The sequence below is a fragment of the Mesocricetus auratus genome, unplaced genomic scaffold, assembly GCF_017639785.1.
Source record: "Mesocricetus auratus isolate SY011 unplaced genomic scaffold, BCM_Maur_2.0 Super-Scaffold_4256, whole genome shotgun sequence".
Taxonomy (NCBI): domain Eukaryota; kingdom Metazoa; phylum Chordata; class Mammalia; order Rodentia; family Cricetidae; genus Mesocricetus; species Mesocricetus auratus.
Window position 1 is genome coordinate 50,678,736 of NW_024429182.1, and position 16,954 is coordinate 50,695,689.

Below are 16,954 nucleotides of genomic sequence, written 5' to 3' on the forward strand. Positions count from 1 at the left end.
AGTAGTGTACATGTGACACCGGCAGCAGCTTTGCATGTCTTGTGTTCATTGAAATAATTTGATTGCATCCCATGGAGGTTTCTGAAAATATACTCTCCAGTGTTCCCACGAGACTAAAATTTCCCAATGATGCCATTCTGTCAACCCATCCCTACCACTAAACAACTCATAAGTATATGTACTTTTTTTTTTCAGTTCTGGGAACCAGTTCCAGGACTCAGCTCTGTTAATAGTTCTGTGTTTTGTTTTGGGAGGGGATGTTGGAGACAGGATTGTAGCCTTGACTGTGAAGCCTTAGCTGTGAAGCCTTGGCTGTCCTGGAACTCTCTATGTAGACAAAGCTGGTTTTGAATTCCTAGAGATCCATCTGCCTCTGCCTCTGAATGCTGGGATTAAAGGTGTGTGCCACTACTGCCTAGCTCATAAATATCCCTATCTATCTCTATCTCTATCTCTATTTCTATCTCTATCTCTCAGGTGGATATTTATAACACACCTTGTGGTACAGACCTGTAACCCTGTTATTCAAGAGGCTAAGGCAGGAAAACAGAGAATTTGAGGCTAGCTTAAGCAACATAATAAGACTTTGTTTCAACACACACACACACACACACACACACAAAGAAATTAAAAAAAAGGGTTGTGGATTTGAGCAATGGTGACAGTCACTTGAGAGGCAGAGGCAGGCAGATCTCTGAGTTCGAGGCCAATGGGATCTACAGAATGAGTTCCAGGACAGCCAAGACTATACAGAGAAATCTTGTCTCCAGAAAAAAAAGAGGGGGGGTGTGTGGAAATAGTGTAGCAACAGAGGACAAGTCTAGCATGTAAGGGGCCCTGGTATCAATCCCTAGTAGCAGAAAGAAAAAAATGTGAAGATGTGGAGAAAGGGGAACTTGTATACTCTTGGTAGAGGTACAACTTTGTACAGCCATATGGAAAACAATATGAAGTACTTTAAAATACTCCAAGCAGAACTACAGTATGACCCTGAAACCCCCAATACATCTGATGGAGAGGTATCCATCTTTTTTTGGGGGGGGGAGGGGTTTCGAGACAGGGTTTCTCTGTATTGTTTTGGAGGCTGTCCTGGAATTGGCTCTGTAGACCAGGCTGGCCTCGAACTCACAGAGATCCGACTGCCTCTGCCTCCGGAGTGCTGGAAGTAAAGGTGTGCGCCACCGATGCCCGGCTCTACAGCAGGATCTTAAAAAGCGGGTTCTTTTCTTTTTCTTTTTGGTCTTTTGAGTTAGGGTTTCTCTGTGTATACCTGTCTGCCCTGCAACACTCTTCTGCCTCCAGAGTGCTGGTATTAAAGGTGAGCGCCACCACCGACAGGCAGTTTGCTGCATTATTAACTGATGATGTTGAGTGCCAGAGTAAGGTATTTTCCACAGTTATTTCGGGAAGTGTCTTGGGCATTTTTTAGAGCATTGCAACAGCCAGGATGCTGTCTGGCCTTTATCTGACCTTAAAAAAGTGTCTAGGACAGACGAGGCCCACAGCTTGTTCTAGATTTCCACTGGTTGGATGGCGTTCCCTGTCTGCTGCAGCCTGCTTGTCTGGCACCCCCTCCATGAGTTTGCATTTTTACAGGATTTGCTGAACCTGCAATTGCACTCTGGGTCATCGATTGCTGATTGACAACATCAAATCCCACAGCTTTGATTATGTACTTTCACTAATTTTTGACCAGATACAGGGAGTCAACCCAGAAGATCGATGAACAAAATCCAATATAAACTGAGGTCCAGTTTCAAATATGTTTTCTTTTAAGGACTCATCTTAGGACATGAATAAGATTCAGTAATGTGTATCTGTGTCTCATTTTTAATACCTCATTTTATGCCCTCCCAGTCACAACCAAGATGTTATCTCCTGGTTTCCTTTCCTCAGCAGCTTTTTTTTCCCTTCCAAAGTATGTCTTCTCTAACTCAGAACCTATTCAGAGAAACGGCAACCTGAAGCCCTCTTGGGGAAGAAAAACAAGATAAAAATATGAATCTAATTCTGAGACTGCACTGCAATGTGATTGGAATGAGTAATAGTTTCTCATTCTGTTTAACATTTCTTTTCACCTATCAAACGTGGGGCTGTGCCATGTCTGCCTTGGTGAGGCGATATTACGACACGACCAGCTAACTCAAAAAGCACATGGGTGGGGGATGTCTCTATATATTGTGGCTTTCACTTTTTTTGGAGTCACAGGCAGGTACGCGTCAGACAAGACATCAACTAGAATTTATGATTAAAAAACCATTTGCAGCTTACGGAAGTACAAAGAAACCTCGGTGGTTAAAACATAATTTGCCAACTAGAAAACACTGACATAAAGAACCAGGGGTTGGGGGGAGACGGGGACTTATTAATCCGCAGTTGGTGCTGCAGAGGCGTGCGGGTTCTGGTGCTTAGCCACGCCCCTTACGTCAGGTTTCTACCCTCCACCCCCTCCCCCCGCTTCGCACACACAGACGCCCTCCAGAGGCTCGCCCCACCCGCGGGGCCAGTCACGCTGAGTCCTTTCCTGCGGTAGCGCCGAGGGACAGTTCTTGCGCCTGCGCATTGCGTCGCTGCGCGCCTCCGCGGCCACCGCCCGCGCGTCCTCGGGCTCTCCATGCGCATGCGCGCTCGTACTCCTCTCCCCGCGGAGCACGGTTGAGTCAGTCAGTCTGTCGGAGTCAGTCTTCGGAACAGCCTTCGCCCTGTACTTTGGAGAGCCAGCTGCTGGATTATTCAGTGTCCCCTCCCACTCTCCGGTCCCGCGTCTCTCTTCACCTCTCTCCCGCCCTTGCTCGTACAGCCATGGCGGAGTCGTCGGCGGCCACTCAGTCCCCGTCAATCTCCTCGTCGTCCTCCGGGGCCGAGCCGTCCGCTCTCGGCAGCGGCGGGAGCCCGGGAGCCTGCCCCGCCCTGGGGGCGAAGAGCTGCGGCTCCTCATGTGCGGGTGAGGCGCGCGGGGAGCTGGGTCCCTGGGAGCGCGAGCGACTGGGTCTCCGGGCGGGGGCGGGCGACCTACCCCGTCCGCGGGCGGCTTCAGTCCCTAGGCGGGCATTTGAGGAACAGGCAAAGGGGGAGGGGAGCGAAGGGCCGAGCCGCGGTGAGGAAATAACGGGGTGTGAAGAAAACAGGTTGGGGGCGGGGAGGTAGTCTAGAGAGTGGGCGCTGATGCTGACTCCCCGCAGGTGAGGACACAGTCGTGGGGTGAAAACCGAGAAAGGCTAGGTGAACTGAATGGATTGTGTTCAGGAGGCGGGAGAGCCCTAGGGTGGAAGGGGGGCGGCTGATTTAGTGGAGGATTAGCGAGCTTGAGAGGATTGTGACAGGTGGGCCGGAGGAGAAACGATATTAGGATTTTGAGAGGGGTGGTGGTGGAAGGGGTGGCGTTGCAGGTTTGCAGACAGGTGTTGACACAATCTTACGTGGGTGATAGTCCTCTCCCCCAATTTTTTGTTTGTTTTCCAGGAGAATCAGGAAGTTCTATTACTGTTTTGGGCTAAACTGAATGCCAGATTTTTCTGAGGCTCTGAGGTAGAGGAGGCGTGATGAGAATAGCACAGGAATATTTGGGAGGGAGCTGCCGATAGTCCAAGATGGATCCTTGGCTGCATCTGCAGCACAGCCAGCTCTTCACGGGCGCATTGTGGGGGTGGGGACGCGCAATCAGTTGCTATATTCTAGAAGATAATAAATACAGTCATGTCAAGTCATCACCATGTTTTGATTTCATGTTTTCGATGGCTTATTCTCGATAGCAGTATAATAAAAGGGAACGTTTGCTGCAGGGAAAAGAGGAGAAAATTCAGACAAAGCCTAGGCTGGTTGGACCCCCTTCTCCCTTGTCTGTGAAAAGACGAGGAGGGGAGCTGCTGGCCTCCTTTAGTTTCTATTGTATACTTGTCTGCCTGCTGGAGGGAGCTGACAAGCAAGCTCTCCTCGTGCAGAGATCTGCAGTGCAGATGTCTTCATGAGGAAGAATCTGCTCGCTGGCAGGTGGTGGTTCTTAAAGGAACTGAGTCTTTGGCGAAAACATACGATTTGTCAAAGGAAGAATTTTGAAAGGTTTAAAAAATGCTTTGTTATCTCCAACACACAATCTTGGGCTGGTCATTCTAATGAACACAATATTCCTGATCTTAGCATCAAATGTATTCCCTTGTGTTTCCTAATACTGGCTTTCCACCTGTCTGAGAGTCTGTTGTCCTGCCGGATTCTGCAGGGTGGTTATAGTCATTTGGGTAAATGGTATGGGAGGAAGCTTCTGCAGATAAAGGAATGAGGCAGCATATTTGGAACCCTGGTTCTGTTTCAATCACCAGCATTTCTCCTCCAAATTTTTGTGTTCTGGGCTAACTTCCAAATGAACAGTGGCTTTCTATAACTTAGCAGCTTGGTCCCTTGGCTTTAATTACCTCACTACTTACTGTTTGGTTGGCCTCTTCCTATTCCTAATTTCGGATAAAAATCTAGGTTTTAGAAGTTGGACATTTGTGCACAAGATCAGATGTTAAGTATTGAGGAATCATTCTAGCTAGCAGCCAGGGAATTAAAATTCTAGTCCTATGATCAAATGGTAAAAAAGAAATTTTAAGACAAAGTAGCTCAGCCTAGCCTTGAACAAAAGATGATTCTGCCTCAGCCTCCTCTGGGACTATAGGTGCATGCCACCACACCTAGCAAGAATCAACATTTTTATTCTTTTAACGTGTTGTCATGGATTGGCTCCCTTGGTGCATTAGAAGAATGCAAGCATTACTGCCACTAGGTAAATTTTATATTGGCAATACAAATATACTAACATGCAAAGTTTCTGTTTAGCTTATGTTTCTGATACCATTTGCACATGTCACATGTCATATTGTCACAATTTTATTATTGCCATTTTTAAATACAGTGTCCTTCTGGAGCTCATTACATATCCCAGCAGGCCTTGCATTTGTGGCCATTTTTCTATCTGAGCGTTTCAAATCCTGGGATAATAGGCATGAGCCACTATACCAAGCTATCTTGCCTTTTTGTTTTTGTTATGTTTTACCATACCTCTTTTTGGTTTTTCAAGACAGGATTTCTCTGTGTAGCCTTGGCTGTCCCAAAACTTTAGGTCCTCCTGCCTCTGCCTCCAAAGTGCTGGGATTAAAGGCCTGTGCCACCATCATCCAGCTTTTAACATCTTTTTATGGTGGTGGGAAAGATGCTAAAATGAGGTATTTTTGTGAACAGTGAAATTTATATATTAAAATGGTATTTCTAGTAGATGGGTTTGCATTGCACTTTCCAATTAGTATACATCCCCCAATATTACCCGTTTTTCTAAATTTTAGTATAGAATTGCTGTTGGCAACATCGGCTGTAGACATTTGTCACCAGTGAGGTTTTTTTTCCCTCTTGTCTGTTTTGTGGTGCTGTAGATGGAACCAGGGCCTTGCTGCTGCTAGCACACACTTTACCACTGAGACACACCCCTAGCCCACAATTGGCACTTAAAACAGCGTCTGTCTGTTGTAAATACAAAAGTACTCAATAGGTTTCTGTTGAATGAATCATCAGGTTTACAGGCTGGAAAGGAACACCTGAAATACATACTAAATGAATGTCCTATCATAAACTCCTGCCCATTGCCAGTTTACTGATATCCAGAAAGCAGTAATAGTTTCAGTGGCCGCAGTGCAAGATTCTTGTTGGTCAAGTGACTTCTTGAATATAAAAGTCTATCTTACGAGGCTAGCAAGATGGCCCAGCGGATAGGACACTTGCTGTTAAGCCTAACTCCCTAAAATAGAGCCCTTGGACTCACATGGTAGAAGGAGAAAAGTGATTCTCACAGTTGTTCTGACCTCCATAAGCACCACTCTCTGCCTTCCTCACACAATTTTTTCCCCCCAAGACAGGGTTTCTCTGTGACTTTGGAGGCTGTCCTGGAACTAGTTCTTATAGACCAGGCTGGTCCCGAACTCACAGAGATCTGCCTGCCTCTGCCTCACGAGTGCTGGGATTAAAGGCGTGTGCCACCAACTCCCGGCCCAATTTTTATTTTTGTATTTTATGTGTGAATGATTTTTGCCTGCATGTGTCTGTACCACTGCATGCAGTGTCTAGAAGAGGCCAGAAGAAGACGTATGGATTCCTAGGACTAGGGTTCACAGATGGTTGTGAGCCATCTTGTGGGTGTTAGCATTGAACCCCTGGTTCCCTGGAAGAACAGTCCTTAACCACTCTTAAGCATTGAGTCATCTCTCCAGCCCCCTCACATAATTTTTCTTATGTTTAAAAAAAATCATATGACTATGCCATGGTGAAATACATTTGTATTCTTACCTAAAGAATCATTTTAGAAATAGCTGGATGTGGTGACATACATGCTCAATCCCAACACTCAGGATGCAGAGGCAGACGGATTTCTGTACATTAGAAGGCATCCTGGTCTATAGGGAAAGAATTGCAAGCCAATCAAGACTTCTTAATGAGACACTCTCAAAAAACAACAGAAAACAAAAAGTCTTTTTGACGTACCTCAGTGAAGCTGAACATGGTACATGTCATCTACATTTTTGATACTGAGGTAGGAGGTTCACCAGCCTGATGGACTATACTGAGAGATCCTGTCTCAAAAACCAAAGATACTGCAGCAAAGCCACCATTTTATTATAGCTCCTTTCTCCATGCTTCTCTCTGTCTAAGGAAATGTCTCAATGTTTGGCAAGATGAAAATAAGATGAGGTTTGTTCTAAAATTTAACAATTCTGCTGTGGTTATAGAAAAAACATGCAAGCATTGCTATCAGTCTTGAGCTTCATGCTCTTTCTTTACTAAGTTTTTTAGTTGCTTTTAGTTAAGAGTAAGTGTTGTTTAATGTCCTGAAAAAAGTTTTGTCTTGACTGTCCAGTCGTGAAGTTTAGAAATAGTGTTTTCTCGTTATAGGTAAGAATGACTAACAGCAATCTCTGGTCCAGTGTGACAGGTGTTAAAGCAGCAGCATTCAAGATAGTACTCTTAGAGAAGGTGTCAGGCCAGGATGCGTTCCCAGATTTCTGTCTTTGAAGGAGACTGAGTTTCAGAGGCAGACATTTGAGGTTGGCGTGAAAGAGATAAAAATATGTTCTTTTTGGAGTAAGAATTGCCCAATTCCTATATTGTCTGAATGTATTTTAAGTTTATGGGTGTTTTGCTTGCATGTATGTCTGTGCACCACATGTGTGTCTCATCTTCGAGGTCAGAAGAGGATGGCTGATGGTATGTAACTGGGGTTACAGACAATTATGAACCTCCCTGTGGATGCTGGAACTAGAACTCAGGCCCTCTGGAAGGGCATCCAATACTCCTTTTTGGGGGAGGAGAGTTCAAAACAGGGTTTCTCTGTGTACCCTTGGCTATCCTGGAATTCACTCTGTAGACTAGTCTGGCCTTAAGCTCACAGAGATCTGCCCACCTCTGCCTCCAGAGTGCTGGGATTAAAGATGTGCGTCACTACTGCCTGGCTCAATCAGCGCACTTAACTGCTGACCTATCATCTCTCCAGCAACTGTGTCTGAATTTAAAATATGTTTTTAATAGTTATTAACATTAAATTTTCTGAAAATCATGGTGTCAAAGTAAAGTTATGTTTCACTTCATGAAATTAAATAATAGCTTGTAAAATACATGTAGTTTTTCAAGAAAGAAGACTTCTCTTTGTTGTTGTTGTTCTTTGTTTTTTGTTTTGTTTTGTTTTGTTTTTCGAGACAGGGTTTCTCTGTATTGTTTTGGAGGCTGTCCTGGAACTCACTCTGTAGACCAGGCTGGCCTCGAACTCACAGAGATCCGCCTGCCTCTGCCTCCTGAGTGCTGGGATTAAAGGTGTGCGCCACCAACGCCCGGCTGCATCTACCTCTTAATCCTGAGTCCTAGGATTAAAGGTGTGTATCATCACCTCCTAGCTTCTGGCTGCTGGGATTAAAGGTATCTGTCACCACTGCCTGATCTCTATAGCTTGAGTATGGCTTTGCTTTCTGAATCCCTAGGCAAGCTTTAGTAAATCATAAATAATATATCACCACAAGTAGTTGAATTACAAGTGAAAAAAAATCTCAGTCTTCCTTAACAATAAAAGAAAATTATTATTGTTATTTTTCTAGTAGTACTGATGTGTGAATGCAGGAGCTGGCCTATGCTAGACACACAGTCCACCAGTGAGCTATGTTTTCCCAGCCTCTTTTGTTGTTTTTTGTTTGTTTTTCAAGTTATGATTTCTCTGTGTAGTACCCCTGACTGTCCTGGAACTCTCCTTGTAGGCCAGGCTGGCCTCCAACTCACAGAGATTCACCTGCCTCTTATTCCCAAGTGACCCAGCCACTTTTGTAAATATATATTTTTAAATTTTAATTATGTGTGTGTATAGGTTAAGTATATGCAAGTACAGGTTCCCATAGAGGCCAGAGGTGTCAGATCCCCTTAGAACTAGAATTACAGGTCAGTGCTGGGAACTGAACTCAAGTACTCAAAAGCAGTATGTGCTCTTGGCCACTGAGCCATCTCTCCAGCCCTCTCCTCAGACATTAAAAAAAAAAAAAAAAACGGTTTTGACAGCTACACATGATGGCTGAGTTTGTCTTTAATCCCAATCCTTAGAAGACAGAGACAGGCAATTCTCTGTGCATTCAAAGTTAACTTGATCTACATACCAAGTCCCAGTTTGCCAAAGCTACACAGAGAGACCCTATCTCAAAAAAGCAAAAACAAAGAGTATAACTTGTTTCGTAGGTGGCTTGTCAATATGCTTAAATATTTTCTGTAGCATTCTGGCTATAGTAAATATAATTAGGATACATTATAAAATACTTGTCACAGTAGACCTGTGTAAGAAATAGCAAGAATGGTCATGTCAGAATAGTCAACACACACCCAACTGACTTTATTTTTACTATTCCTGGCAAAGGAAAGGTTTCTTCAGATGCTATTTTCTATTGAAGCCAAGTTTATAAGTAATTTAGCTACTTAGCTCATATAAAAGTACTTGTCTAATAGATGTATCTTAATCCTAACTTGAAATCTCCAGGTGGTTATTTACAAAATTTATGGCAAGAGTTTCAGTGGTTTTATCTTTATTTTGTTGTTGTTTGTTTATTCTTTGCACTGCTCTTGTATTGAACCCTTTTTGCTTTTTAGTATTTTAGAGATGGTCTGAAAACCGTAGTAGGAATAGTGTTGCTTTATTGAATTCAGCTGTGAGGAAATTGTTCCTCATGATACGCCAGTCACCTGTTCTCAGGTGAGTGTTGCAAGTGCTTGTTGAGTGAAGTTTGATAATGAAGGAATTAGTGACACATTGTTAAAGGAAAAGAGAAAGTTAAGTTTACCAGGGTTTTTTTGGGGGGGCCAAGCATTATTTCTGTTGAAAGACACTTCTCTTTAAATTAGCTATAGTCTTAGAATTGACCACTTCCTAGTTCTTGACAGAATTACATTGGCTCCAAATAAGTTTTATGTTAGTGACTATGTGTGTAGTAATCATAGGTCCCTAGTGTGTTTTGTGTTCAGCTTTATGGTTTATGATTTTAGCCTTCTAGACTTTACAGACTTTTGAAAAACATAAAGGACAGAATGTTTGACTGGCATATGCTAAATTGTGGGTTCAGTTCCCAGTACTGCAAAAAGAAATTTGAAAAAAAATTTTTTCTTTCTTTCTTTTTTTTTTTTAAACAACTTTCTGGCCAGGCATGATGCCACACATCTTTAATCCCTGCACTTCAAAGCAAAGACTTCTCTGAGTTCCAGGCCAGCCAGGGCTACATATTGAGACCTTACTATCTTAATTATTCTAATTCATTTATAACAATTATTGAATATAATTCTACAGTTGTTTTAGATTATGTTTAGATTATATTGTATATGTTTTGAAAGCTATGAACACACTAACTCAGTTTAAGATATAACACTACTGTTCCTAATTTTATCGTGAAAAATTTTGTTTGTTTTTCGAGACAGGGTTTCTCTGTAGTTTTTGGAAGCTGTCCTGGAACTCTCTTTGAAGACCAGGTTGGCCTCAAACTCACAGAGATCCACCTGCCTCTGCCTCCCGAGTGCTGGGATTAAAGGTGTGCACCACCACCACCCAGCTTGTGGAAATCTTTTTTACTGTGGATCTATGAGTTATGGAAGACATATGACTCTCCTATTGCAGCTCCAGAGAGAACCTCTATTGTTGAAGGCAGGGTCTCACAATGTATTCCCTAGATGTCTTGAATTCTATGTAAACCAGGCTGGCTTCAAACTCATAGATATCCACCTGCCTTTCAAATGCTGGGATTAAAGGTGTGCGCCACCACACCTGACTGAGACAACTTCTTTAACTGCTAAGATTTCCACTTAGGGAAGGTTAATCGTTAGTGGGTGGATCATCTTGTGGTAGATGACGATGATGATTATTATTTCAAAGATAATCCTTACCTCTTTTCCTAAATTAACTGACTTACTAGTTCCTGTAAACACATAACCAGGAGAGGTACATGTTGGCACTTGGCATATTCCTCATTGGCAGCATGCCCTTGAGGATAAGTGCAAGGGTATTCTGGAAAATTTTGTAAGCAAAATTAGTAAGAACCCTTTTTGTCCGTTATGTCAAAGTGTTTCAACAATGAGCATTGTTTTTGATTTACATTCTAGGTAGTTATACTTAATAACAGGATCTTTGCCCAACTGGAAATTAAATTAAATCTAGGGCTTAGTGAGTACTAGACAAGGGTGCTGTCACTAAGCTACATCTCTAGCTCTCTTTGTAGGTCTTAATTTTAATCAAGGTCTCACCAATTTGCCCAGGTTGTTCCTAAACTCACTTGTAACCTAGGTTGTCCTCAAATCTTCAGTCCTTCAACCTCTGTCTCAAGTAGCTGGGATTACAGCTGTATGCCAATCAGGGCTGGCTAATATTTCTGATACCTTAATGTTATTGGATGTTTGTTGTCTCTACCACCAGTTCCCAAATAGCACTCAGAAGCTTAATATTAGTTATAATTGTTTGACCAATAGCTCAGGTATGTTACTGACTAGCTCTCAAAATTGAATTGTCCCATTTCTGTTATTCTGTATCTTACTACAAGGCTCATGCTTGTTACCTCACATCTTATGCCCCCTGTGGCTGCATGGTATCTCCCTGACTTTGCTTTCTTTTTCTCTCTATCTCTGTTTGGATTTCCCGCCTGGAACAGCTATATTCATCAACCAATAAAAACATAACATATTCACAGAATACAGAAGGACATCCCATATCATCACCTTTTCTGTCAATTAAAAAAGGTTTTTACTTTAACATAGTAAAATTACATATAACAAAACAGTTACCAAGCAAGAATTAAAATTACAGTGTTTAGTCTATTTGTATTTGGCAAAATTAAAGAAAATACTCTCTTATCTACCCTATCTTTGTGAGTCTAAAGTTTTATATCTAATTTATCTTTTATTGTAACTATAATTGTCTTCAATTCCATCAAAGTAAACTGGAAGTGCATTGTAAGCAACTTTCAAAACTCTAGAAATGGCAGAGATATTTGGCTGCCTGGACAGTCTCCCAAAGTTCTTTTGTAATGTAGGAGCCATCTTCAGCCTTTAGGCCCATAATATCTGGCAGAGTTTTAAATGAAGCAGGAAATTTGAAGATCTGTTCTGCCTTGCAATGGCAAAGTTTGTCAGTTGCTTTCTTCTGTGTCCTGCACAATGTCTGGAAGTTTCTTCTGTGAATCAGGAACCTTGAAGAACCATCCCATCTGGTTTTGGCAAGTTTAGCAATCACTTGCATGTCCAGTTTATACAGCTCAGTCAAGCAGTTCAGGCAAAAGCAGTCTCTTGCCCAAATGGGAGGTCTTGCCACATTGAAGGCAAACTCCATATGGAGCTTCTTCAGTGCCCATCAACCTCTTGAAGTAATTGGTGCTGCCTGGAACAGACACATCTCACTGTCAAGAAAAGTTTTAAGTTCTTAAAACATTTTAAATGCCATGATCTGTAGGTTTTTCAAGTGTTTGAAGATTACCTATCCATTTGAATTATGTCTCTGTATATCTAGAAAACCTAACTTACATGACTACAAGCTTGACTATCATAGATGAGTATTAATTTGTTTTTCTTTTTTTAATACTTTATGTGCATTGGTGTTTTACCTGTGTGCATACCTGTGTTGGTTGTTAGATCCCCTGGAACTGGAGCCATAGACAGGCGTGAGCTGCCATGTGGGTACTAGGAATTGAACCAGGGTCCACTGGAAGAGTAGTCAGAGCTCTCAACTGCTGAGCCATCTCTCCAGACCCGATTTGTATTTCTTAACTATATATTACATTTTTAAATGAGCTTCATGAACATAATACCTCAAACAAGAGTAGAACTATAAAAAAATTGACCTAAAATTTTTATCAATAAACCAAACTATGCTGGGTGGTAGTGGTGCATGCCTTTAATTCCAGCAGAAGCAGGAGGATCTCTGAGTTCGAGACAAGCCTGGTGTACCGAGCGAGTTCCAGGACAGGCTCCAAAACAATACAGAGAAACCCTGTCATGAAAAAACAAAAAACAAAACAAAACAAAAAAACAAATAAACCAAAATCCATAACAATCTAAAATATTCATTTCTATATCATATCCTATTTTTTTTTCTTTAGAAAGAGATTGACTGTGACCATTAACCGTTTATAACTAACCCCCTTTAAATGAAGACAAACCTTTATAAACAATATTTGGGAATTTGGGCATAGTTTTTTAGACTACTTCCTGCTGATTTGGGGCACTGTTAATTTTATTGGATCCTAAGAAAATTTAGAATTATATGTTCAGGTCCTGACTGGGTTATTTTGTGTGGTTGGTCATCTCAGCCTGCAGTTCTGAAGCTGTTGTGGATGTGGGATCACCTGGGCCATTGATTCAGGGGGTCTTGTTTGATCAAACCATATTAGCCTAGAAGGAATCCTTAGCTTTTCATCTGTGGAAACAAAAGCAGAACCTCTTTTCCAAAGTAAAATATCCTTAGACTCAAATTTTGAAGTCTAGATGTCTTTAAAATATATATGTTGGTTTAGCTTAGCAGCCCCCACAATCAAATGTTACTCTGTAGTTAGCTCATTAACAGTCAAAAAATTTAAAGAAAACACAATAATAAACATAATTTGGACTTTCTATGTATTTTCCATCTTTATATGGCCCACTACTTTCTATGTATTTTCCATCTTTATATGGCCCACTATAAATTTTTCACTCTATTTGTCCTTCCTCTATTCTCTACTATTTTCTCCCCCTCACTGAGGCTTAGAGCTCACTGTTTTGGCTAGACTGGCTGACCAATGAGCTCCAAGATCTGCTTGTCTGTAAAGCTCCCTCCCCCAGTGCTGGGGTTACAAATGTGTGCATCACACTTAGCTTTTACATAAGTGCTGGGGATCTGAACTCAGTTCCCTGGCTTGTACACAGAATCATCTTCCCAGCCCCTGATCTTGACAGTTTTGAGAAATACCAATCAAGATAATTTACAGAATGTCTTCCAAATTGGGTCTGACATATTTTTCTTCATATCAGACTGGAATGATGGATTTAGAGTAAGATTGCCACTGAGATAGAGTCATCATAACCTTTGAAGGAATAGTACCAATATGACTTGCCAGTGGAGATGAAGGCCTAACTTAGGCTGTTTGCAAAGTTTCTCCAGGACAGTTCACTAACATGTAAGTGTGGAGGTTAGAGGACAACTTCTTTTTTTTTTTTTTTTTGGTTTTTCGAGACAGGGTTTCTCTAAGCTTTGGAGGCTGTCCTGGAACTAGCTCTTGTAGACCAGGCTGGCCTCCAACTCACAGAGATCCGCCTGCCTCTGCCTCCCAAGTGCTGGGATTAAAGGCGTGCGCCACCAATGCCTGGCAGAGGACAACTTTTAACCCACCAGGCCTGACCTTACTCAGGAGCTTTCCAATTTAGTAGAGATCACAGTTCTTTTCTTTTTTTTTTTTTTTTTACTTTTTGTCTGTTTTATTTTGTATTTTCGAGGCAGGGTTTCTCTGTATAGCCCTGGCTGTCCTGGAACTTGCTTTGTAGACCAAGCTGGCCTGCCTCTGCCTCCTGAGTGCTAGGATTAAAGGCATGTGCCACCATGCCCGACCAAGATCTGAGTTCTTTTTAAAATTTGGGTGAAAGCTGGATATAGTGCACATGGTTGTGAACTCAGTACTCTAGAAGGATGCATACTGAGACCCTGTCTCCAAACAAAACAGTCTTCTCCGCCAAAACACTTATATATGATAGTGTCACACACATCCTTTAGTGATTCCTCACTGTACAAAGTGTATCATTTAGATATATAAAGGCATTTAGAATCTGCCCAGTTCCACCTGCCCTCATCCCCTACTGTTCCACTCCCTCCCCTGGCCCTTGTTCACTTAAGATAGCAAAGTCTCTTCTGGGGTGATCTTTATTTATCCCAGTGACTGTTGCTACTACATTCCAACAACTCACTACTCAAGTTTTAAGGCTCTTACTGTATTAGACTAGTTGCTTACAGTAAGTTATTCCACTTGTATTGGAGGATTAAGATCGCTGTTCTAGAGTTCACATCCCTATAGGGTAGATGTAAGTATGAGTATCATGTGGTTTTATAAGTTAGAAACCTCACGCAATATTGTTGCAAACTGCTGGTTATCTCTGTTCTCTATCAGAACAGATGCTATGCATACAAATTGGCAGGGTGGAATTTTCCACTGGGTGGGGGTAATAAGTAGAAATGAACAGCCAGACAGCTGCAAGGTTCATAGGACTTTTTAAAATTTTACTTTGGCATTGGGATTACTTAAAGGAGGACCCCCAGCAACCAGTTGTCAGATACATTTATTTTGTTTTTGTTTTTGCGTATTCTTTGAGACAGGGTCTTACTGTCCTTAAACCCACAATCTCCTACCTCAGCCTTCTGAATCCTGGGATAATAGGTCACCTGACTGTTTAGATTTAAACTGATCAGTTGATAGTTGGCAGTAATTGCATTTAGAAATGAATCCATCTGGAAACACTGAGCAACAGATAGTAAGAATTTTCCTTTTAAAAAGAAGGGAGAGGCTAGGGAGATGGCTCTGAGCTTGAGTACGTTCTGCCCTTGCAGAAGTTGGTTCCCAGCACTCAGAGTAGATCATAACTGCTTATGCCTTTAGTGCTAGAGTATCTAATGCCCCCTTCTAGACTGTGCAGGCACCTGAACTCATGTGCACATGTCCACACATAGATATTTTAAACTATACAATTTAAAATAATAGTAAATTGTTTTAAGAAGAGTAAGAACAGGTTTTTTGTTTTTTGTTTTTGTTTTTTTGAGACAGGATTTTTCTATGTAACAGTCCTGGCTTGGAACTCATTCTGTAGACCAGACTGACCTTGAATTTAGAGATCAGAATGCTGGAACTAAAGGCGTGTACCACTACCGCCCAGCAGAGAATGGTTCTTATGTTTAAGAATGTATGTGATACTTAAGGCAACTTGGGAAAGTGAATTTCAAATTCTGATTTTGAATTAATGAGTGACTATCTGATTCCCACCAAATTCTGCCTTGATTTTAATGTGCTCTGTATTTGTTATAAAATAATTTTCCTAAATTAATACTTAACAGATACTGCTATTGCTTAGTTATTTAAAGCAATCAAACTTTAATATTTGTGAAAACATTTTTATAATTGGAAGAAAAAGGAACTCATAACATTTTTTATATTTAGGACATTTTGGGGAATGTTTTGTTTTTCATGTGACCTTTTAACATTTACTTTGTATTTATACTGGTGCATGCATGTCATAGTTTTCATATGGAGATCAGAGGTCAACCTTGTGGAATCAGTTATCTCCTATCATGTGTGAGCTCTGGTACTGAACTTAGATTACTATTATTATTATTATTTTGGTTTTTACGAAACAGGTTTTCTCTGTATTGTTTTGGAGGCTATCGGTCCAGCCCAGCCTCAAACTCACAGAGATCCCTGAACTTAGATTATTAAGCAAGCACCTTTACTGCCGAGCCATTTTGCTATCTCAGGAGACTTTTTTTTCTTTACTTTTACTGAAAAGATCATGTTTTCTTAAGTGCTAAAAAAGCAAAATCTTCTTTCTATCCCAGACAACTTCTCCTCTTCTCTTTTTGGAAACAGGGTCTCACTATGTAACTCTGCTAGCCTAGACCTAGATATAGACCAGGCTGGACTCAACTCAAAAAGATCTGCCTGCCATTGCCTCTGCCTCTTTAATGCTAGGATTAAAAGGTGTGCCACCATGAGTGGGTCTATGTGTAAGAGAGACAGAGAGAAGACAGAGACAAAGGTGCCAAACTTTTATGTATCCCAGGGTGCCTTGATCGGACCCTCTGGAATTTAATTCCCAAATACTGGGGTTACAAACCTTTATTATCATTTTGGGTTCACTCCAGACCATTAATCCCTTCTGTTAGTCCCTTTTGTTGCACTGAACATATGGGAACACCCTCCTGGCTTAGATGTTGTTTTTTAACTAGTCTTCTGTTGGTGGACATTTACATTATTTCTAGTACTTAAAACCAGTACTCTTACTGGATATCCTTACACATATGCCCTTGTACACATACTTGGCTTGTTTGTAGGATGGATTCCTGGAAGCATTAACTGCTTAGTTAAAGGGTATGTTTATGGTACAGTTAAATTATGTTGACAGATTGGAGGAATTTGATTTCCAAAGATGAAAAATTTCTCATGTTAGCCCTATTTTCCAGTGAATTTGTGTGTGTGTTTTTTTGTTTTGTTTTGTTTTTTAATACCGAGGGTCCGGTTTTGCCTGGGTTTTTGTTTTGTTTTGTTTTGTTGTTGTTTGTGTATCCCTGACTGTCCTGGAATTTGCTCTGTAGACCAGACTGTGCTCAAACTCAGAGATTTGCCTGCCTCTGCCTCCCAAGTGCTGGGTTTAAAGGCATGCACCACTACTGTCTAGCCCAGTTAAATATTTCTAAGTGTTC

General features: G+C 41.4%; 1 protein-coding gene across 3 annotated transcripts in view; it reads left to right on the forward strand.

Annotated features, from left to right (window-relative positions):
- The first annotated feature begins 2,593 nt into the window (after positions 1–2,593).
- The window catches only part of Rtn3 (reticulon 3), a 56,629-nt gene continuing 42,268 nt past the window's right edge, over positions 2,594–16,954 (forward strand). The window contains exon 1 of one of the 3 annotated variants that reach the window (XM_005063890.4): positions 2,594–2,944. In XM_005063890.4, coding sequence (XP_005063947.2) covers positions 2,803–2,944 — 142 coding nt within the window. In that variant the 5' untranslated portion in view covers positions 2,594–2,802. The remainder of the gene's footprint in view (positions 2,945–16,954) is intronic. The other 2 variants (XM_021226232.2, XM_021226227.2) reach the window with 2 other exon arrangements.